The 22,535-nt window shown below is 39.8% G+C and overlaps 1 protein-coding gene across 2 annotated transcripts in view; it reads left to right on the top strand.

Annotated features, from left to right (window-relative positions):
* The first annotated feature begins 2,577 nt into the window (after nucleotides 1–2,577).
* LIN28B (lin-28 homolog B) overlaps nucleotides 2,578–22,535 on the top strand; it is an 81,939-nt gene continuing 61,981 nt past the window's right edge. The window contains exons 1-2 of one of the 2 annotated variants that reach the window (XM_042438080.1): nucleotides 2,578–2,645; nucleotides 3,164–3,399. In XM_042438080.1, coding sequence (XP_042294014.1) covers nucleotides 2,615–2,645; nucleotides 3,164–3,399 — 267 coding nt within the window. In that variant the 5' untranslated portion in view covers nucleotides 2,578–2,614. Of the gene's footprint in view, nucleotides 2,714–3,163; nucleotides 3,400–22,535 lie in introns of both variants that reach the window. The other variant, XM_042438088.1, reaches the window with a different exon arrangement.

The raw sequence follows: 22,535 nt of genomic DNA, 5'->3' as shown, positions 1-22,535 counted from the left end.
AGGGGGGCGTCCAAAACCGAGATATGGATTGAAAGGACTGCCTCTGGAACTTGTCTCGCCTCCTTCGGGAAGCAGGAAGGGTCAGTTTGGGCAACATGGCCGAAGGCTAGCTCTCTCCACCAGCCCCAGCCACCCCCCCCACTCCCGGGCACACACCTCTAGTGTCTTCCTGGAAATACACACACACACACACACACACACACACACACATTCATGTTCTCAGGAAAACAAGGGACCTGAGGAGGAAGAAACCTGGGGACAACATATATAGATACACAAAAGCACACACCATACACACACACACACACACACACACACACACACATATAATACACACATACACATATATACACACATACACAGAGATTTCCAGGTGTGTGTTTGATATATACATAGTCTCAGGAAAACAAGGGACCTTTATACACACACACTCTCTCTCTCTCCTGGAAATATATATATATATATATATATATATATATATATATATAGTTTATTGTGTATGTGCGCACGTATATAACACAAACACACATATAGGTTTCCAAGTGTCTGTGTGGTATACATACCCACACCTTGAATATATATTATCTATCTATCTATCTATCTATCTATCTATCTATCTATCTATCTATCTATCTATCTATCTATCTATCTATTTCAGGTCCCTTGCAGGGGAGAGAAAACGTGGGGGGTGGGATGGGGGACCCTTTTTCCCCTGCTTCCTTTTGGTGGGCGAGCTGTCTCCCTGCCTCCCTCCCTGCCCCTGGGAGCCACCCAACTTGCAAAGGTCTCCAGCGGTGTTTGCTTGGGCTTTTGTCCTGGTGTCTCCTTCCTGTGCCCTTCAGGAAGGCTTTGGCTGGGCCAGGGCCAGGGAGGGGAGGCCGGTGGCGTGGATGGAAGGGGGGGCACTTTGGGACACACCTGCCCCCCCCAACTCCATCAGGGCCTGAAGGAGGAGAAGGCACAAAATGTAGGGACTTTCAGAGAGAAAAATGGAGGGCAGGACCAGAGGAAACTCAAAATAAACATAAATTGGGAGGACATGTTGAAATTCTTCCTGGACAGAAAGTGGGCATAGAGAACATATATTCCTGGAAAAAGGAGGATCATCCTGATTACAAAAGAGAGAAAAAGATGAAGCTTAAAACACAACTATGTATATAAATCCATACTTCTTAGTCCTGCTGACAACGGATGGCGTTTTGGAATCCCTCCTGGAAAGAAGGTGGAAATGGAGGGCAGGTCCTGGAAAAGGAGGACCAATCCTGGTCACCTGGGTTCCAAAAAAGAAAGCAAGTCAAGAACACAAGTATCAATATAAACACAATGCTTCTTCATCCTGCTCAAAGTGGGGGACATTTTGGAATACATCCTGGACAGGATAATATAAACATAAAAGCATGCTTCTCGGGGTGCTGATTTTGAGATTCCTCCTGGAGAGAAGGTGGACATGGGAAACACAGTCCTGGAAAAGGGAGGCCCACATCTGGCCACCTTGATCACAAACAAACCAACCCCACACAACCCAGCTAAAATAATACTCCTCTAAATATAGTCGTGCTTCAAGTGAAGAAGCTTTTGAAACTCCTCCTGGAGAGAAGGTGGACATGGAAGACATAGTCCTGGAAAAGGAAGACCACCCTGATTATCAAAAAGGGAGGGGGGAGAGAAAGAAACCCCACCTAAAAACCACTCCTCTACATATAAAGTCATGCTCCAAGTGGAGGACCCTGGAAACTCCTCCTGGAGAGGAGAAGGTGGACATGGGAGACATAGTCCTGGAAAAGGGAGGGCCACATCTGGCCACCTTGATCACAAACAAACCCCACACAGCCCAGCTTAAAAAAAAAACACTCCTCTAAATATAAATCCATGCTCCAAGTGGAATTCCTCCTGGAGAGGAGAAAATGGACATGGAAGACATGGGCCTGGAAAAGGGAGCACCACATCTGGCCATCTTGAACACAAACAAACAAAAACACAAATAAACCCCCCACAAAACCCAGCTAAAAACACTCCTCTAAATATAAATCCATGCTCCAAGTGGAGGATCTTTTGAAACTCCAGGAGAGGAGGAGGTGGACATGGAAGGCACAGGCCTGGAAAAGGGAAGGCCACATCTGGCCACCTCGATCCCAAACAAACACCCCAAACCTCACAGTCATGCTCCCAAGTGGAGGAAGATTGGAAACTTCTCCCGGAGAGGAGGGAGGGAGAGGTGGGCATGGAGGGAGGAAGAGAGGTCCTGGCCAAGGGGGACCAAGCCTGCCCCCTCCCCTGGGTTTCCAGGGTTTCTGGAGGCAAAGGGAAGTGGGGGGCCCTGCCAAGAGAAATGGAGAGCAATGGGGAAAGAGCGCCAGGCACGCGTGGCTTCTGCTGCTGCCTGGCCAGTTCCAAGGAGTAGTTGAGCAACGGGCTCCTCTCCTTCCCTTCCCTTCTTCTCCCCCCAACTCCCAGTGGCTGGGTCGCCCCTTCCTCCTCCTCCTCCTCCTCCTCCTCCTGCTGCTGCTGCTCTTTCCCCTCCCTCCTCCTCCTCCCCCCTCCCCTCCCCTCCCCTCCCTCTTGGCCTGGGCAGCCAAAGGCTCAGTCAGTCGCCTGCGAATTCCTCTGGGGAGGGATGGGATCGGTGCTCAACCAGCAGTACCCAAGTAAAGTATCGCTCTCTGGGGTGGTTTAGGTGGCTCAGAGATGGAGCTAAAAGAGGGCAGCACCCCACGTATGTACAGCACCCCAAAGAGGTGGAGGAGCTGCTCGGGAGGGGAGGGGCAGGGAGGGAGTGTGAGAGTGTGTGCAAGGGGTGTGTGAGTGTGAGTGTGAAAGAGCAGCCGGACTCAGAGCAGAGGCTGCTTTCACTTCCATGCCCTGAAACATTGCAATGTGCGTGTATATATACATAACATACATATATATATATGAATATGTATATACACACACACATTCCTTTCTTTAAGGGCCACGCTGTCGGTGTGTTATTGCCCTGTTGTTGTTGTGTTGTGTTGAGGTTCAGAGCAGGAAGAAAGAGGCCGATTTCGTAATGCTTTTGTACGTGCCTTGCCTGGGTTGTTTGCAAGCGTTCTTGTGCCACTGCCAAGAGAGGTTGCTCCAATGTAACGCTTTGTGTATTTGTCTGTCTTGTTGCTGTTGTTGTTGTTTTCCGCCCGATCAGCCGGGGCGCGGAAAGGTGGAGATGAGCCCGGAAAACTGCCAGAACAAGAAGAAGAAGAGGAGGAGGAAGAGGAAGAGGAAGAGGAAGAAGAGGAGGAAGAGTTGGAAGGATCCCAGGTTTTGCACGGAGCAGGCCATTGCAAGTGGTTCAACGTGCGCATGGGCTTCGGATTTATCTCCATGCTGCGCCGCGAGGGAAGCCCCTTGGAGTCTCCAGTGGATGTCTTTGTACACCAAGTAAGCACCGGTTTGGGTTGTTTGGCTCTGCAGGGCTTTGGCTGCATCCACACTGGAGAGATAACCCGGTTTGGCACCGCTTTAACTCTTTTCTTGACTCAAGGCTATGGAATTCTGGGAGTTGGAGTTTGTTGTGGGGCGAAGAGCCAGACAACAAGTTAAAGGGGTGCCAAACCGGGTTATCTCTCCAGTGTGGATGCAGCCTGAAAGCCATTCGTAAACACAATGGGGCTGCTTGGTCATTTTTAGTGTTTTTGAACAGGATTAGTACCCCTTTTAAAAAAATACTCAGAAATTAGACACTTATTACAGGGTTGTGGTTGTTTTCTTTAAAAAGAAAATGATCACGTTCTGCTCAGAATCGTAACTGTTTAGTTGTGATAAGGAAATGAAAACAGCTCACATGGTTTGGATATGATGCCTCGAAGTAGTGTTATTTGTGGTTTTGTACCAAAACACGTGGCTGCTGTTCCCTTAAGGACACAGAATGAGGAGGCCAAATGGCAAGGAAGGGCTACTGCCATCCATATATATATACTGTATATCATGCCTTAAAGGGATATGTTATTTTTAAAAACTTTATAGCAATAGTGGTGGGGAAAACGGATACATTGTACTGAATTGTGGCATTTGTGTGTGTGTGTACTTGGGTGTTTCAAACTTTCTATTTTTACCTCTGGATTATCGAAGCCTTTGGAACAAGCAGCTAGGATTTGAATTAGATTGACTTTATACCCCGAAAGGTAGTGATTAAAGTAGCCATAGAGTAAAAAGTATACAGACCCATTTAATTCTGTGTATGTGGTTTTAAGATTGAGGGTATCTAGTTGCAAACATATATAATGAATGTTTGTGCTTTATCCATATGAGGATAACTACAGGATTAACATTTTGTAGTGTTAGCCTTTCTCTTGGAGAATGTGGCAGATTCCCCCAGCATTGCTTTTTTGTTTTTGTTTTTAAATATCTGATTTAAAAGGCTAGTTTGGTCTTAGCAGACTGGATGCATAGTTTGTATAGAGAAGGGATCATAGCTATAAAAGAACTGACTGAAAATCTCTAGAATAAGTGAGGATGATGATGATGATGATGATGATGATGATGATTAACTTTTATTTATAAAACGCTGTAAATTTACATTTAGGATGACTGCTCGAAATGCTTTTTTATCCTCTTTTGTCCTCTCTTGAGACATAATCAACAATAGTTTGTATAACTATAAAAGTAGATAACAATTCTTTAGCTGGTTTCTAATCTAGATGTAATCGTTGTAATAGTTGCATATAATATAATGTGCTTGGGATGGAGTAAACCCTGTTGAACACAGAGGACCTTATTTCCCAGAGAAATTTTATACGGTTGTATTTTATTAGTGTAGGAAAAGCTCTCTTCCGTAATTTGTTTTTCTGACGTGTATTACAAAAATAAATGATGACAATATTGGTTGAGACAGTTTCCAGCCTCCCTTCTGATCTCCCTCGTTTCTTTTACTTGTCTCTATGTCTCGGACCCAGTGTTTGGGTTAAAGATAAAAGGAATATTTAAAATAAATTGAATTAGTTTTATTTTATAAGCCCACCCAGGCATAAGGCAAGTTTTACCTTCATGTGCAATATTTTCTTACAAATTCAGTGAAACAAGTTATGATTACATCCATTGTACAGATGGGAAAATATGTCCCTGTAATGTCATGGTTGTGATCACACAGACATGTATTCAGCAGTTATGGTTTCCATAAGTGAAAGAGAGTCACAGGTAGAGATTTTGTATCTTTAGTCATTCCTCATCCCTGAGGGAATTATTATTCCATAGAGCTGTATATCAGATAAAAAGATTTTTGATGTATATGTAAACTATTCAAATGACTTGACACTCAAGAAGTGTGTGTACTCAATTATTTCTGATTCAAATTTAGTTTCTTGTGTGCTGTATGGTGGCTATAAGGAATAAGATTAATTTTATGCCTTGCATACTTCTTAATTTAGGAATGTCTTTATGACAAATATTTATGCTATTTCATAAGTAAGGATACATAGTCTGACTGGTGCACACATATGATGAGAGAAAAATAGGAATGTGTATACCTTTTAGTACAGTATTCTATTTGCAATTAATATCTCATGTCAAAGGGTTATATGCAGCTGTGTGCTCCCACTTGCAGAATAGACCTCCCTCAGTCAGATTCCCTGCCAATACTAAAATCATTGATAAACATGTTGTTATGTAAAAGAGGTGTTAAGAAGAAAGTTGATTTTTGCTTATCTAGGAGGATATGTCATGGATTTTTTGGTTCTTGAAATATGTGGTTCATTATCTACTTAAGGTTATTTCCGTGCCAAAGAATGGGATGATGGTGAGAACTTTTTGTACTTCAGTAAATGAATGTTTGAATGAGATTGTTGAAATTATTGGCCTGTTAACTATTTTGATCTCAGTTGTGTAGTTTCTATTTGCTTTATCAGTCAAGAATACAGAAGGTGGTCTATTCTGTGATAACACCCCAGTAATTGAATGTCTTTCCCAGAGAGGCTTGGTTGGTACCTACTTTACATTCTTTTACACACCAGAATTTTTTTTTCTCAGTTCACTCAAAGGCTTTTCTTTGGGACCTTTAGAAGCTTTTTGCATGGATCTTGAAATTTTTTAAAAAACTTTTAGATCTGCTTTTTATGTTATTGGTTGATATTCGTTATGTGCCTTTATTTGTAAGGTTTGTGCGGTTTAACAAGTTTTAACATATACCATTCAGAGAAAATCAGTTATGGAGTCTTAGCATCCAAGCCAACTTTATGAGGGTTGCTACTTCTTTCATATCACACAACTATAGCACTGTTATTCCACTTTAACTGTCATGGCTTCATCCTGGGATTTGTAGGGGTGAGGCACTAGAGGAGCTCCCTGGCTGAGAATTTCAAATGCTTTTCTCTAAACTACAAGGACCAAAATGCCATGGGATGAAGTCATGGCAGTTAAAGTGGAGTCATGGTGTTTATAACTGTGGAAAGAGCCCTCAGAAGGATGCTAAAGATGGTGGCCTTGGCTACTTGTGGTACTTAACGTGATAGTAATTGAGGGAACACAGAGCAGAATAATACACTCTCTTTTGATGATAAACAGGTGGAAGTGCATTGCTTATGTCACCATTGCTGAAATGTGGCATAGTGTGGAGGAAGTCGTCCATGTCCTTGCCTGTAAATAACCTCAGTGTTTAATTGCACTGCAACATTTTAAATCTTCAGTCAAAAAATTTGGTTTGTATGCTATTGCATGTCAGTGATCTTAACCAATCTCCCCCCCCCCTCCAGCTGCAGTCTCCTTTGCCCCTCAACTCTTCTGCAGAGGGTTGGCAGATTCTCTTTCCCCAAAAGCATAAAGGTTGATGACTGTAAGTGAAAGGGGGAGTTAACGCAAGTCCCCTCTTTCCCATTCAGGGGAAGTCTGATGGCTCAAAGAGGCTTCAAGAAGCAGAAGCACACAACCGGATCTTGCAATGCTTAGTAATTAATTTATTTACTGTGCCAATTTATTTTATGAAACCTTGTAGCCTTGGCTTGCCTTCATATCATAAATTGTACAAATGTTGATCTGTGGTGTCTTGATACTGGAAATATTTGCTCCAGTTGTGGAAATGTATGCATAACAATTCCACAGTCATCTCACACAGAATCAAAGATGTTAATTCACTAAACTGAAACACGGTAATCTGACTAGTTTGGGTGTATCTCTGCCATGGCTTAGATGTTCTAAACAGGTGAGAGAAGCAACTGAACTGAATTTCTTATCTTTCATACAAGGTAATGATTGAAGAGGAATTTACGATAGGGCATTGTGCCAGTTGTTTCCACACTCACAAGTTATGCATTTCCCCCACAAATTTTCTTTTTAAATTTGACACCAGGAGGAAGTAAGAGATGGAATACTGTTTGTCTGAGAGTCATCTCTCTCTCTCTTTTTTCTCTCAGGGTTGCTAAGTCATTCTCAATGCCAAGTAAATGTAATCAGTCACTTTACACAGAAATTTCACTGATACAGTTCATAGTGAATTATTCAAGGTGCTCAGGAACTGAAAACTTATTTAAGCATAGCAACAGACTACATTTCGGAATCACCTGGGGTTGCCATGGCCTCTTTTCCATCTGCCTTCACATAAATGAATGAGACTCAATGGCAGATCACAGTTTGAGCAGAATATGGGAAATTGCTTATAGTGAAATTAGGTCACAAATCAGGTATCACACTGTAGTTTGGCCCTTTAGGGCCCAGTCCCTTATGCATTGTACCTGGAGGTGCCAAAAATACAATCATGTACTGATAAAGATAGCATTGTGTCATAGCCAGTTCATGGAACAATGGTCTTTCTCATAATTTTCATGGTTTATCTCATGTCTATGTATTTTAAGGCCTCCTCCATCCCAACCACTGACACCTGCTCTGTGTTCAGTAATGGATTTTCAGAGCTTATTGGTTATTTACACAGAATGCCATGTTGTCAATACCTCCTACTCCAGCTCATAGTGTACTCATCAAATAGTGTTCAGTAGTGTACTTATCAACAGTGTTCTCCATTTCAGTGCAGTTTTCTGCTTCTGTGGTGCTCATGGACAGTAGAGAATCAGGCTTATGTTCTCTCTCAAGAAGTACCCTGAGAAATGGCTATGATGTCAGACAAAGTCAACAGATTACCCACTTCATCACTTCCTCCCTGTCACATATAATAAAACACAACTCTTTCAGGGCTTTGTTACTGGAATGAACATATCAGTGTGGATTAACTGAAGGGCAAATCTGATGGTAGCAGTCTTGGTGATTCCACTTCCAACAGTTTGTGCCGAAGTTACTGAAGTTTGAAAACGTGTTGCTAGTTTTTGGGACTGAATTTGGGAGACGTTGCCACAAGATTGGCTATCATGTGTTCTAGCCTCTGTGCTTCTCTGATGCTCTTAATGATGCTCTGTGCTTCTCTGATGCTCCTGAGGATGCAAGCTTTTACTGTGAAAATATTTGATTGTTCGATGTGGCCAGTTGTCAAAAGACTTGTGGCTTTTTAGGAAAGATTTCTGCTGTTGGGATTTGTTGTTAGGTATGGTACTCGTTGAGACTTCATCTTTTTAGAACAGAAATCCATTGAAATTGTCACCACAACAGTAGCTTTTCTATAGTAGGATTTATGGATGACATTAAGAGAGGTCATGCTACCTGCATGCTCCATCTCACCTGGTGGCATCAGACTGCTTCTGGCCAGGATCAGGCCCCAGGAACACCTGTTCCCCTTGGGAAGGGGATAAAGGCTGGGTGCATGCTGTGGTGGGCTGGGGTGACAGCAAAGATGGGTTGCCCCTTTGAGGGAACAACTTCAGGGGGAGCAAGGGAGCTTTTGGCTGGTAGGGGAGGGAATATTTTAATACATTTTAATGTAATTAATTTAACTATATTTTGATGTTGGTATTTTACTTTAGGTAAGGGGATGTATTTTTAGTTGTGTATATGTTATGTAATTGTTTTTGCATTTTTGTAAACCGCCTTGATCCTTTGGAAAGGCGGTATATAAATAAACATTATTATTATTATTATTATTATTATTATTATTGTTGTTGTTGTTGTTGTTATTATGTTCAAATATTGAGTGTTCCTGATCTGGCATTTCATAGGAGGCAAAAATCTGTGAAAACCATTTTGCAGTTTGGCTATGTATAAAAAATCTTGAATGGAGAATTTATGATTCAGTTAATCAGCTCAGTACCAGGCAAAGTTGGGTCATACATTTATTTCTATTTTATTTATATTGTTATTCAAATACTTATATTCCATCCTATTTCATAGAATCATAGAATAGAAGAGTTGGAAGAGACCACAAGGGCCATTTCAAAACCTTTCAGGGCAGAATACAATAAAAACATGTAGCCAGTTGCCTTCTTCCTCATGAGCTGATTCTCAAGCCACTTTTACAATTATACTGAGGTATGAACTGGAGTCGGTGCAGAGAAAGATGGCAAGCATGGTGTTCTTCCACCATTCTGACCCTGCCAGCACAAGCCTGGCAGGATGTCAGGTATTTTGAAGCCACCATGTTTGGACTTCTGAAGGAAAAAGGATGGGATGGGATTCCTTTGCTCGTTTGTGCATTTCTATGGTTAGAAATCCAAAACTCATTCAACAGATTGATTATAATAATTTCACACTGAGTTTAAACATCCTTATTTGGAAAAAGTACTACTGAAATGAGTTGGTGAATTCATAGTTTCTGTATTACTCTTAATAAAGAAAATGGAACATAATTCCAAACAACATTTATGTTCTGCCTTTTCATCCCACCACTTCTGTCCATGTCCTTCAGAAGCCTTAAAGCTGTATGGAGATTGTTCTTTGTGGCAACAATAATACTTTCCCCTCATTTACAACATTTCTGTTCTGAACGTTACTCTAGCATCTGTTTCCTGGTTGCTAATATCGTTTGATTCCCCATTTGCTCATAAAAACCCACTGGGTGACCTTGGGCATGCCATACTCTCTCAGCCTCAGGGCAGTGGCAAACTCCCTCTGATGAAACTTGACAAGAAAATCCAATGATAGGTTCACTATAGGGTCGACATAAGCAAAAATGATGTGGAGGCACAGGGCAACAAGAACAATATTGTACTACAGTAATTTCTTTTTTGTCACTTCCCTTCTCCTGAAGATTTTTTGCTCAGGAGAGATAATAAACTAGAATGTGATCACGAAGCAGACTATTTAAATTAATTCTAAACTTCTCCTTGCCAAATATCTTGCAGTGGGATTACCATTCAGTTAACCCAATATATCATGATCAATCCATCCTTAATGCAGTAGCAATAGGCACAAACACACTGTAGGGAAATTTCAGTTATGTGCATAATGATCATTTGTGGACTTTAAAAACAACTTGAAAAACTATATGTTCTACATTTAAATTCATGTAGTAGTTAAAGTTTTATTGTTGTATGCTTTCAGATTATTTGCATTTTATGGAAAGTACATTATCATCTTGCTCTTTAAAAATATTATTTAATTTGCTATGATAAGAAACATCTTTAAAGATGCTTTGCTTTGCATTATTTGTCTGAATATGTATTCATACTTTTAATATATATTAATGGCCATGATTGGCAATTTCATATTAATTCCAAAGTACTAGATAACTTGCAGATCTGCTGCTATCATTGTAGATGTGATGAGATTGAAGATTCAATGAATGAAGTATCCAGTCAACTTCCAGGGATTTAAACATGTAGTCTGACAACCTGTAACAGGCATGCTGCTGATCAGTGTATAATTGAATTAATCTTTCAGAGATGAAGAGTAAAAAATTTCTCTGAAGTATCATACCTCATTCACATAAGCAAATTGTGGGTGACTTAATTATTACCAGATATACAACTAGATAATTCTGATGCACCCACCCTACTTCTATTTTTCATAATATAAAATAATTCTGTTATGTTATAGTACATCTAGTTTTTAAACTGAGCTAAACTGAATGAAATCATCTGGTATTGCCTTGGTTTGCATGCCTATGTAGTAACTGTCTGACTGTATTTTTATGACATAGTTCTCCAAGTTTTTAACTCAAAGGTCTTTCAAGATTTTATTGGCTAATTTCATCAATAACCTATTGGCTGATACACTGACCTTATAAAGCATTTACTGCACACCAATTTATCAGGAACGCTTACTGTACATTTAAGTGTTACTATACAAATGCATAAAGATTTATAGTGAAGACCGTTTATTGATTTTTAATAGGCTACTTACCAAGCCTGTAACGAAGTCCTAACCTGTTCTTATTCCTGCTCTGTCTATTCTTCTATGTAAAACTATAGAAAGAAATTAGTACTAAATTATATTTTACCAGTACAATCCTAACCCCTCTTAGCCACTTAGCTGCAGTTACAACAGGGAAGAGGACTTTTTTCACTGGCACACAGGCTGATGCAAGTCCAAATGACCCAGTTCCTTCCACAGGTGTAAATTTATTTAGTGTTCCCACTAGCTGTAGCAAGCAGAAGCGAGCAGAAGACCTTGTAAATAAGCATCCTGGGGCAGGGAATGATTCAAGTGAGAGAGGCAGTCTTGAATCGACTGGATTCAAGCATACCACCATATAAATATAATGGAAGCCCCAGAAATGACACACATACTCCAAGTGAGCTTGGAGCCAACTGGAGTAGGATATAGTTGTTTTTATATAAACACGTCTGGAAATCAAGTAAGTCTATTCCACACACATCCCTTCTGTCTAGTACTTTGGACTTTGTCTCTCCATCACTTCCTTAGGATTGCACTGTGAGCCTGTTTTGTTTACAGAGTGAAAAGGGGATAGGGCAAATTCTGCCCACGTTTCTCTCATAAGCAGTTCACCATGCTTTAAAAACAGCTGGTTTTATGACATGGTGCAGTGGCCTGCACAAGCTCTCACTCAATATCATGTGAGTCTTCTGTTGGCTCTTGCAGAACAGTTCATGGCACAACGCTACTGGTAAAATTTCTTCCAGTAACACATCTCTAGATCTAACTCAATGATTTTTAATATCTGGGTAGTGATACCTATCTAAGGAAATATTTGACCTAGTTTTGTACTTCGAACATTTTTACAGGTACATTTGCATGAACTTGTAAATGGTCATCTGCAACCATCCCCACAAATTTTCAAGGATCCCTCAGACCTCAAGAGCAAATTTGGGAGGGGGTTATTGCAGAGGTATGGGGTATTGGTGAATTCTGTTCCTTGAATCTGATCCCTGTTATCATCCATGAATGTAAAGAGGAGTTAGGTTCTAAGCCAATTTCTTTCTTTGGATTCTGTTAAATGTTGGATATTTTTTTGTTTCTAGCCTAGGTCCTGAGACAGTGCATATCGTTTGACTTATTATGTGCAAATCAGGTTGATAAATTAGGCTCCACAGAAATGCTCCCCCTCCCATCCTCCAGTGGAAGAAACAGAACAAAGACATGATCCAACCAACATTTGGCATCTTCAAGTAGCATTGATTCCCCAGAGTAACAAATCAAATCAGTGTGGTTTTACAATTATCCAATGGAAATCAATGGGACTACAAAGTGTTATCAAATCCCCCAGCCTTTAAAAAATACAATAAAAATCAGTTCCTTTAATGGTGGGAACATTTCTGTGCTATTTGGTATTGCAAACCAGACTTGCAAGTAGACACACTTAAACAGTGTATCTACAAAATAAACCAGTTTAGAATTTGGAAGATGATTTGGTTTTTACTTGAGTTGTCATAAACTACAGCTCAGTTGATTTCTGTGTGTAGTGCAAAATCTCTTCTGGTGTTTGCCTGGACTTCTTAAATTTTAGGACTAAAAATTGGGATGAAGATATCAGTGACACACAAGCCCACTCCAATGACCCTGAGTATCCAGATGTGGTTAGATGTTCACACACTGAACAGGGGTGAGCAACTGTAGGAGGGCAAGGGGCTGCATTGCACTGCCAAGAGATCCCAGAGGGCAATATGCATGTGTATATATATATATGCATGTATGTATTCCCACATATCCTCTAGTGGACAAGAGGAGGATTTGGGGAGGGGTATGTTGGGACTCCTTGGGACAGTTTAGGCACAGGAGAAGCCTTTGTTTAACAGCAGAAAGTGAGTGGCAGTCACGTTCTGTTCGCTTCCTGTCTCAAAAAAGGCTTCTCTTGGGCCTAAATTGTCCCAGGGTGTGCCAGAACATGAGGAAATGCTTCCTCAAACAACTGGAAATGTTCAAAAAATTCCAATAATGTTGTTTAACATTGGGTGGCCTGGCAGTTCAAAACATGGTAGACATGCCCTTCACACCCCTGGAGTGCTTTGGGGGATATTTTGGAGGAAAACAGTTCCCCAAAGGGCCATGAAAATGGCTCTGGAGGCTGTATGCAGCCTGAGGGCTGCATTTTACCCACTCCTGTGTTAAAGAGAACACCTGAACAGGACAAATGTATAATCTGGAAAGCTTGCTTCTAAATTATTACAAAAGTCAATGTAGTCTGTGTATTATGGGAACAAGCCAATTTGAAACACAATGACTTGATGAACTGAGTTATGGCAAGTTATGTTTAATAATAATAATAATAATAATAATAATAATAATAATAATAATAATACAGTCATGGAGCCACAGGGCTGTAGTCTGGCTATCCTTTCTCTAGAGCAATTGTCCTCCCCTCACCAATATATGAATATAGCTTTTTTATTAACCAACTGGCATAGGAAGAGTGGTACTTTTAGGGCTTTCCCTTTCCCTTTGCTTCCATCTTATATTAAAGGTCCATAAACATTAGTAAAAAACATCCTATTGATAGTGACGTGAGTGCTGACACCAAATGGTATTTTACTAGCGTAAAGTGATTTTTGAGAATAGGGTTGCTACTATTCAGGTCTTTTGCTGATGCTGTTTAATGTCAGTTCAGTTGATGGTAAGGCCAGACATTTAGGATTACAGCATCTATTTGTCCTAAAACTATATCATACACAGTATTTGGGACTGCCTTTTTCATTCTCTCTCTCTCTCTCTCTCTCTCTCTCTCTCTCTCTCTCTCATACACACACACCCCTCCTGAAATGTAAGACATGATAGTATCATAGTGTTGTAGTGATAGATTGTCTGTTGCTTTCCTGATTTGGCTACAGGCTTTGCCTTTCCTGACACCGCCCCCCCCCCCAAACTTTAATCTTATTCCAATCCCAGTGAAGAAGCAAGGGCTGCCTGTGACATGCAGCCTGTGGTGCCACCCAGGCCCAACACTCTCCTGTTCACCCCACACCCTGGTTGCCAGAGCTTTCTTTGAGCTTCAGTGCAACAGCCATGCCTATTTCACAGCCTCTTACTTCTTGCTCTTGGAAGGCAATGATGGGCTCAGCCTCTGGTGCACTCAGCTGAGGAAGAAAAAGGCCAGTCTTCAGTCTTCACTGTGAACCTCTGTAAGCTGCTTTGAGCTCTAATTTTGGGGAGGAAAGTGGCATATAAATATAACGATGATGATGTTATTCATATAACTGATGTGTGGCAGTTCTACAAGGTGCCATTTATTTAGAAAAACAAAACCAACTGGAAAGTATTTATTTATTTAATATCCTACCCTTTTCCTAGCATAAGTATCCAAAGTGGCTTACAAAAATGCTAAAACAGGTAAAAGCTAAAGCCCAACTTTATGTTCATTTTAATATTATCAGTCACATTTATATCCTACCTTTCCTGGACAGTAAAGTCAAGGCAGCATATGAGTCTTCTCCTCACATCAAAAGCCAAGGAGTTAATGGCTTCCAGTCCAACAATTCCAGTGCCCGAGATTTTGCCTTGTTTTGTAGTGCTGGCATTTTGTGTCAAATGTAGCTTTATTAAAAATGCTGGCAAACCAACAAGGCTTCCCTGACACTACAGGATTTCTAACTGGATTTAAAAATAAATACATCTTTGTTGGCTAAACGATTTCCCCCTCCATTTGTACATAGTCAGCACTGGAGTTTTCATTCACCCCGTTCCATCTTCCCACTCCCACTCGCTTGCCAAGACACACATTCATTGCAAAGATTGACATGGCTTCCTCTCTATTTCATGGTGCTTACACTATCTTGGTGTCTATGCTAAATCAGTGCTACTACATGTGTAGAGCTAGGCATAATGTCAGTTTAAAAATCAAATCTGAAAATTCTCCTAAAATAACTTCAATTTAACTTCCAGTTTACAAGAAATACTTAAACTGTTGTTGAAAACAAATCTGAAAATGTGGGACTGAGCCTCAATGGTTACCATAGCAAGGATACAGGCTTTCTATAAATGCTGAGTTGAAAACTGAATCTAGCCGGTTTCCTCCCCCACTCTGCTCAAGCTTTCTTGATGGTGAAGCACTTGAATCCTTTTAGCTCAGCTTGCAGATCCTCTTGATCAAACCAGGGAACCTGAAAGTTCACTTCTTGGACTGTTCCTCTTCCTTTGGACATTCATAACCCACTCCTTGCTAGTCATTAGAATGATGGATGTAAAAAGTTTTAGAATTCTATTTTTATTAGTCAGTTCATATGAGTCCCATTTTTATATAAAATGAATTAACTGCAAGATATAATGTTTACTTATTCTGCTGTTACTATGACTGCAAATTTATCTAAATGAAAGGTTTATTTTAAAATGGCAGCTTTATTTTAGCTGCATGCATATTTTAGAAGATAGTGATTTTGCTTAGGATCAGAGTTGGTGGTTAGCCATCCCTCCATCACTTTAATTCAATGGTTGTTGTGTGTCTTCATGTTGTTTCCAACTTATGGAAAGGTGACCCTATCATCGTTTCTTCTCAGCAAGATTTGTTTGGGAGGGGGGTTGCCATTGCCTTCTGTGGCTGAGAGAGTGTGACTCACCCAAGATCACTCAGTGGGTTTAAATGGCTGTGTAGGGAGTTATCTACAGTATCCCTTATTCAAGATGTTTGGGCTCAGGGGTGTTTTGCATTTTCTTCTGTATTTTGGAATACCTGTATTTGTATATATGTTCATAATGAGCTATCATGGAGATATCTCACAAAATTATCTGTGTTCCATAGACACCTTATACACAAAGCCCAAAAGTAATTTTATACAATATTTTTAACAATAGAATTAAACCAATTAAAATCTTACTTTAAAACAGATTAAACATGGCACAGCACCATAAAAGTCATTTTTGTTAAGATCATAGAAGAACAAGGTCTTCACCTGTTGTGGAAAGGAAAAAAGAAGAAGAAACCATCCTAACTTCCCTAGGGAGAGAGTTCAAAGTGTGGGAGCGGCCACAGAGAAGGTCTTAATCCATGTTCCCAGCAGCCATACCTGTGAAGGTGGTGGGATAAAGAGTGGTCTTAGAGCTCAGGCATGCTTATATAAGAAGATACAGTCCTTCTGATTATTTATATAATTACAATAATATTTCCTATACTGTACTCTAGTAAACAGAAACTTAGAACAGGGTTCAGGGCCTATTTCTGCCATGAATGCGTTTTGTTTTGGGCTCGGTTTCCTATATATGAAATTGGAATAGTGATTTACTAAACTACTGAGACTGTATAACACAAGCCTGTACCTGTGTAATGCAAGGATGGTAAATCACAATGTACACCTCCATTGGGCACTTCGAAAGACATATAGTAACTACAGTAAATAGGTTTGCAAACCTTAAAGTTCTGTATAAAAGGTAAATGCTTATATTGGGCAACCCTAAGCTTTTTAATGCGGAACCTTTAGTGGGTTTAATTACAAAGTTAGCAAAGCTTAAACAGACAAAATTAGCAAAGCCTAAACTCCTTGAAAGATCACCTTGATTTCAGTAGGAGAGGTGTAAGCATGCGTAAGTCTACTGGGGAATCAGAGGGATGTTATATGATTAACCTTGGCTGGATCATGTCCACTGTTTCGTAATGATAGTTTTAAGAATATTACCAAACTGAAGAAAAGCAGAAAGAACTCTTCACCTAGTATCTACCCCTACTCTTTCTCATATCTGTCCTGGCAATTTAAGTTCAGGTAGCAATCTTTGTTTACAAGTTGCAGCATTAAAGCCACAAATAATTCAAATTGAACCCAGCTTAAAACAGACTGGCTAATGTTTTGTCCTTATCTCTGCATCCCAAGCACAGCCTTGGAGCAAAACCTTTTGACCACACATCTGTCTGGTTATCTGGTTATTGGATACTCCTATTTATTCAAGAAGACTTTGAAGCATATATGGGGTTGGGAGGGGGAAGAGAGGGGGGTGTTTTAAAGTTTTGGTGGTGGTGGTTGGTTTTTTTAATCTTTTTTTTAAATGGCAGCGCAAGTTGAGTCCACTCTCAAAAGCAAAGAAGCTCTTCTGTTTGGAAATGATGAATGGATGTCCCAACCTGAGTCTTTTGATTGTAGCTCTGGCTTTAGATACAATGCCTGAATAATTGCTCTTCTAGTGCGCCTGGGGACAATGCAGTTTCAAATTTTTTAAAAATTGGATGCATTCAGAAGGTTAAAGCAGGGCCTCCTGTTAAGATTAACTCTCAGCCCTAGTCTAGCTGTTTGGCATGCAGGCCCCACCCATGGATAGCCCTGTGCTGCTAATATCATGCCTTTGTTTCTCTTGCTGGGAGGGTGTTTCTTAATTTTTTTAAAAAAACCCACCTCCTCCAGAAAGGAAAGAAAACAGTTCTTTCCCTTTCAGTGCCTTGGGTCACATGACTTCCCTTTTTCTGTGAGTCATGGCTAGGGGTTGAAGGTGAATCAGAGAATGATTCAGAGATCAGAAATCCCATTTTGACATTTATAACAAATTTGGGCTGAAACGGCTTGTAACTGAATTCATACGCTCACTTTAATTAATGTTTGCCTTGAAAGACTCGCACTCTCCTAGTTGCTTGAGAGAGAAAGGAAAATCTATGGCTTTCCTTTTAATAAGGCTTAAAACGTAGAACTCAATAAGACAGTTCAAAGGGGGGGGGGGGGGAGGAGAGAGAGAAAGAGAGAGAGAAAGCCAGCCCAAATAATTGCAATTCTTTCAAGTATGTGTGTGTTGGGGAGGGGGGTTGAGGCAAGGAGGCAGAAAGAGAAATGTTTCCTGCTCTGGATACCTTTGAGGTTACTGAATGCTGCCATATTTTCTCAGGATGTACACGGTTGCCGAAGTGGGGGAGGGAGGGCGCTTGACTGGTCCATCTAGCTTCTGTGTGAGGGGGATGGGGTGGCTTTTATGTTAGGCTGAAATCTGATGACAAACACGTTTGAACAGCAACACTGTAGCCTCTGGATCCTGTTGTTTTGCACGTTTCATGAAACCAGAGGATTAAACTCTCATGAACACAAACACACACAGCATCCGTTAAATCGAGTTTTCTTTGACCGTACAGTTCTACTCTTTGCAAATTCTTGTCCATGTAACAAGACTCGGGTTTAACTGCTTTGAAAGTGGTTGGTTTGTTGTTGGGTGTCTTTTGTTTGTTTTCCCCTTCACTTAATGAAGGTGTGATTGAATTTCAACATGATAACAGTGACAGAGCATTGCCAGAAATGTTTGTTCCTTTCCCCCCCCTTTTTAGGTGGAGGGCTGCTTTTAGTTTTCTTTGGTTTGGTTCTGAAGGTCTCATTTGGTATGATGGAACTAATCAGATTGATTAATGAGGAGAGAACCCGATTGTCTAAATGCTTCCTCTTGGTTAAGTCGTAGTCAAGTGAATGAGGGATTTTAGGCAAAGCTGGGAATTGTTAACTTTTTGGACTACAGTTGTTACTTTTTTTGGCTTTCTCAGTTGCTGGGGGGAAGGGGTTGCAGTCAAAGTAACTTTTCCAAGTTCTGGTTTTAGGTTATGGCCTGGAATTGTGTTTGATGTAAATTATTTGTTTGAACATTTTGTTATAAACGTGTTGTGCCAGCAAAAATGATAATAAGTAAGATTAATCGATGTGTTTCTTATACATTTCTGTGTACAAAAATGCCTTGCCTGTGCATGTATGTTGTCAAGGAGGTGATGATAACAGTCATCATTCCAAGCCAAAGCAGTGATAAACTCTGTCAAAACTGGCAGATCCAACCTCATACAGGTTGTGAGGACAGAACAGAGCCTTTCATTAGGTTGTGAGCATTGCTTTGGAGACTAGCCGTTTAAACAACTCTATGCATCTCTCTCTCTCTCTCTCTCTCTCTCTCTCTCTGCGCACGTGCACATTTGTGCCTGTGTGTGTTTAAAGAGATTACTTCTAAAGTGTAAACAAGGGTTGGGAAACTCCTTTAAATGTTGATGAACTACCAGTCTCATCCATCCTACCACTGCTTGGGCTGATGAGCTGAACAATTTTGTTTATCACTGAGAGTTTATGTATGAAAAGATCATTGTCATTATTATATTTGATATGAGTGTTTTGTGGGAAGTTATGTTGTAACAGTTTTAATTCCTATAATATTTATTGCTGTATTAAAAATAACTGGAAACATTTTCATATAGTGATCAATACTACTTCTCTTAGATGGAAGACAACAAAAATGCTTCATGTTGTGATGCATTTTTGTACTGAGTTTACAGCTCATGCCACCTTAATTGCATGAATGTGTTTGCAACCTAGTGCCTGCAGGGCACTTACAGTTACACTGTGCTAAACCTGAGCAGCTAGAATGTTTTGTTCTACAACAGTGCTTTAAACAAGTAAAGCTTAATTAATAAACAGACTTTAACAGCTTGCAGGGAACTGGCCTCTCTGTATGTATTTGGTCTATAGTTAGCACTGTCTGTGATCACCTTTTAGTACACTTCATTTTAATATTGCTTTGTACATTGCCTAACAACCAACAGTGAAAGAGTGGCTGATCTGAACAAAGGCAAATCCAGGAAATAAATATAAAGCATAGTAGAGAGGGAGTTTGTTATCTATCTCCATCTGTTTTATCCTAGCCTTCTTTCAGGGAGAGTCACTCAGAGAAACATATATGAATTTTCCTTGTATTCATAGCAGCAGTATGTAATTTAATTCTGGTGGATAACTTGCTAAACTCAGGAAGAAATTTTTACTTAGCGGGGATTTTAACCAAGGGCTCTCTGACCAAAATCTCACTGCCCTACTCAATTGTATCATGTTGGTTTTAGTTCAGCATGGCATAGTGGTTTGGATGCTAGAATAGGACTCTGGAGACCAGGGTTCAAATCCTTGCTGGATAACAAAAAAACCAAAAAAACAAAAAAAAAAAAAAAACCCACTGGGATGCCTTGGGCAAGTCTCAGCCTCAGAGGAAGGCAAAGGCAAACCTTTTCTGAAGAAATCTTGTCAAATACATCCTGTGATAGGGTTGCTGTAAGTCAGAAGTGACTTGAAGGCACATCAAAACAAGACAACAAGCTCTGCTAGGTAGGGAAAGTTATATGTTTGACTTTCAGAATGGAATTTCTGGCTCATACTGTATTACATTGTAGAGTTGCTGTCTTGGGAACAGGCAAAACCATCCCATTTCTTTTATCTCAGAAACGAACCTTACTTAGGCCTGTTACAGACTGCCAAAACAAAGCTGCTTCGGGTCTCTTTGGAGGTATGCTGTTTAAATGATGCACGCATCCTAAGAATCCGGAAGCTGCACCAAAGCTGCACTCCAGTGCTTAGGAATGGAGTGTGGCTTTGGCGCGACCTCTGGACTCTTAGGACCCATGCATCATTTCAATAGCATACCTCCAAAGAGACCCAAAGCAGCTTTATTTTGGCAGTCTGTAACAGGCCTTAGATACTGGTGTCATCAGATCTAAAGCACAGCAACCCTCTGTAACCAAATCCACAGAGGATATATATCAGCACTACGATGATATAGGACGAGGCAACATTTATACTGAAGTCAAAGGTGAAATCATGCCAGCTCTTCCATAATCCTTTCTCACATAAATCCACTGAAGTCAATATGGGAGCTCTTTTAATCAGGCCGTTATGAGATTGACAGAGTTAGAAACATCAATTTTTACCTTTTTGAGAAAGAACAGAGATAAGTTTCAGAGTCTGAAAACCTGAAAATTCTTATGCTTTAAAATGTGCATCTATCAACATTTTATTTAATAAGAAGAAAGGACTTTAATAGTAAACTTTAAACCAGGTGTGAGAGAAGTGCAGCCCTCAAGATAATGTTGGATTACAGCTCCCATCAGCTCTAGCTAGCAATAGCTAATGATGAGGAATGCTGAATGTTTTCAGTCCAACAATACCTAGAGGGGGCTACACTTTTACTCACCTTTTAAAAACAAACTGATGACTAAATTCTTAATTTTGCTGTTTTTTTTTAAAAGGAGTGACTTTCATTCAGCTTTTAGAGATTATGGTGTTGTGTGTGGGTAAAAGATGGAATCTTATTTATTTTCTTCATATTTATAGTAGAACCTTACACACCTAGAATTATTAGCAAATTTAATGTTTTTCTTAGGGTGTATCATCTCTCATCTAGATTACTATTTCATATGTGTGGGCGAGTGCATAGCTCTTCCTTTTAAAAGAATGATGTGGATATCATGAGGGAGAGTAAAGAGAAAAGGAAGGAGAGTCTTTTAACGTCATAAAATAATGCTATCATATAGGAAATAGCTGATGTCAGTGTTGCTGAGTGAGAAACAGGAAACAACACATCTTAAGCTACAAAAAATTTAGCTTAAACATGTAGGGCAGGTAAACTAGTATTTTAATTTCTTTGCTAGAAACCTTTTAAGAAGATACATAAAGTTTCTAAATATAATACTGGTTTTAACCAATTGTTTCTAATTTCAAGTGGTGTGAACATAAAACTTGCAATATCCAGGGAAAGCAGCCCTTTTAGATACTTATATTTATTTAGTTTAAAATTAGAGCATCTGAAGTATATTTTGCATTTGGGACAACTTATTTTGTCTTCCTAACTTGTTCAGGAAAACTAATCTTTCTGGCTGGAAGGAAACCTTTGAATATATTTTCTTATATGTACTTCTTTTTTTGGAGCTTGCAAACATATTTTTGGTTAGGACAGTAACATTTCCAAACATTCCCCTTTAGTTAATTACTGTTTCAGCTGCAAAATTTTAAAAATAGCTTGTTTGTTGTTATTTGAAAGTATAATAAAACTAATTTCTTTTAGGTAGTTTTTTAAAAAAACAAATAGAATGCCACAGATTTCTGGCCTTGTGGTAAAAAATGTCTGAGCAATGAGATAACATCTTCATTACTACTTCTGTAGTTTATGAGTAGATATGTCACAAAAGGAGCAAAGCCATCTCTCATTACTTAAAAATCATGATAGAACTTAGTTATGCCTTTCTTATTACAAAAAGGAATTAATTACAAATAATATGGGTATTTTTGTTGTTGTTCTTGTTTTTGGTACGCATTATCTCCACAAGTAATGAACTACAAACCTGCTTCTGTCTCACAGGCTTGTAATGTGAGTGCTGTAAGGCAATCTAAGTATTAATTTCTGTGTATACTGGAAAAGTTGCTCTTTCATGTGCTCTTTTAAGAGGGTTTGGTTAGCTCTCATTCATAGATTCTACTGCACCATCTTTTTTTCTTCTTCAGTATTCTGTCAATATCTTTTTCCCAGTGCCTTCCAGGCAATAGGATTCCAGTAGCTGTTTTCTTTTTGCATGTTAAATTGGCAGCAATGGAGCTTTAAGGAAGATCATAATGCTGTGGTTTCAG

The sequence above is a fragment of the Sceloporus undulatus genome, chromosome 1 (genome assembly GCF_019175285.1).
Source record: "Sceloporus undulatus isolate JIND9_A2432 ecotype Alabama chromosome 1, SceUnd_v1.1, whole genome shotgun sequence".
Lineage (NCBI taxonomy): Eukaryota > Metazoa > Chordata > Lepidosauria > Squamata > Phrynosomatidae > Sceloporus > Sceloporus undulatus.
Note: the sequence above shows the minus strand (reverse complement) of the source record. Positions and strands in the feature narration are given on the sequence as shown.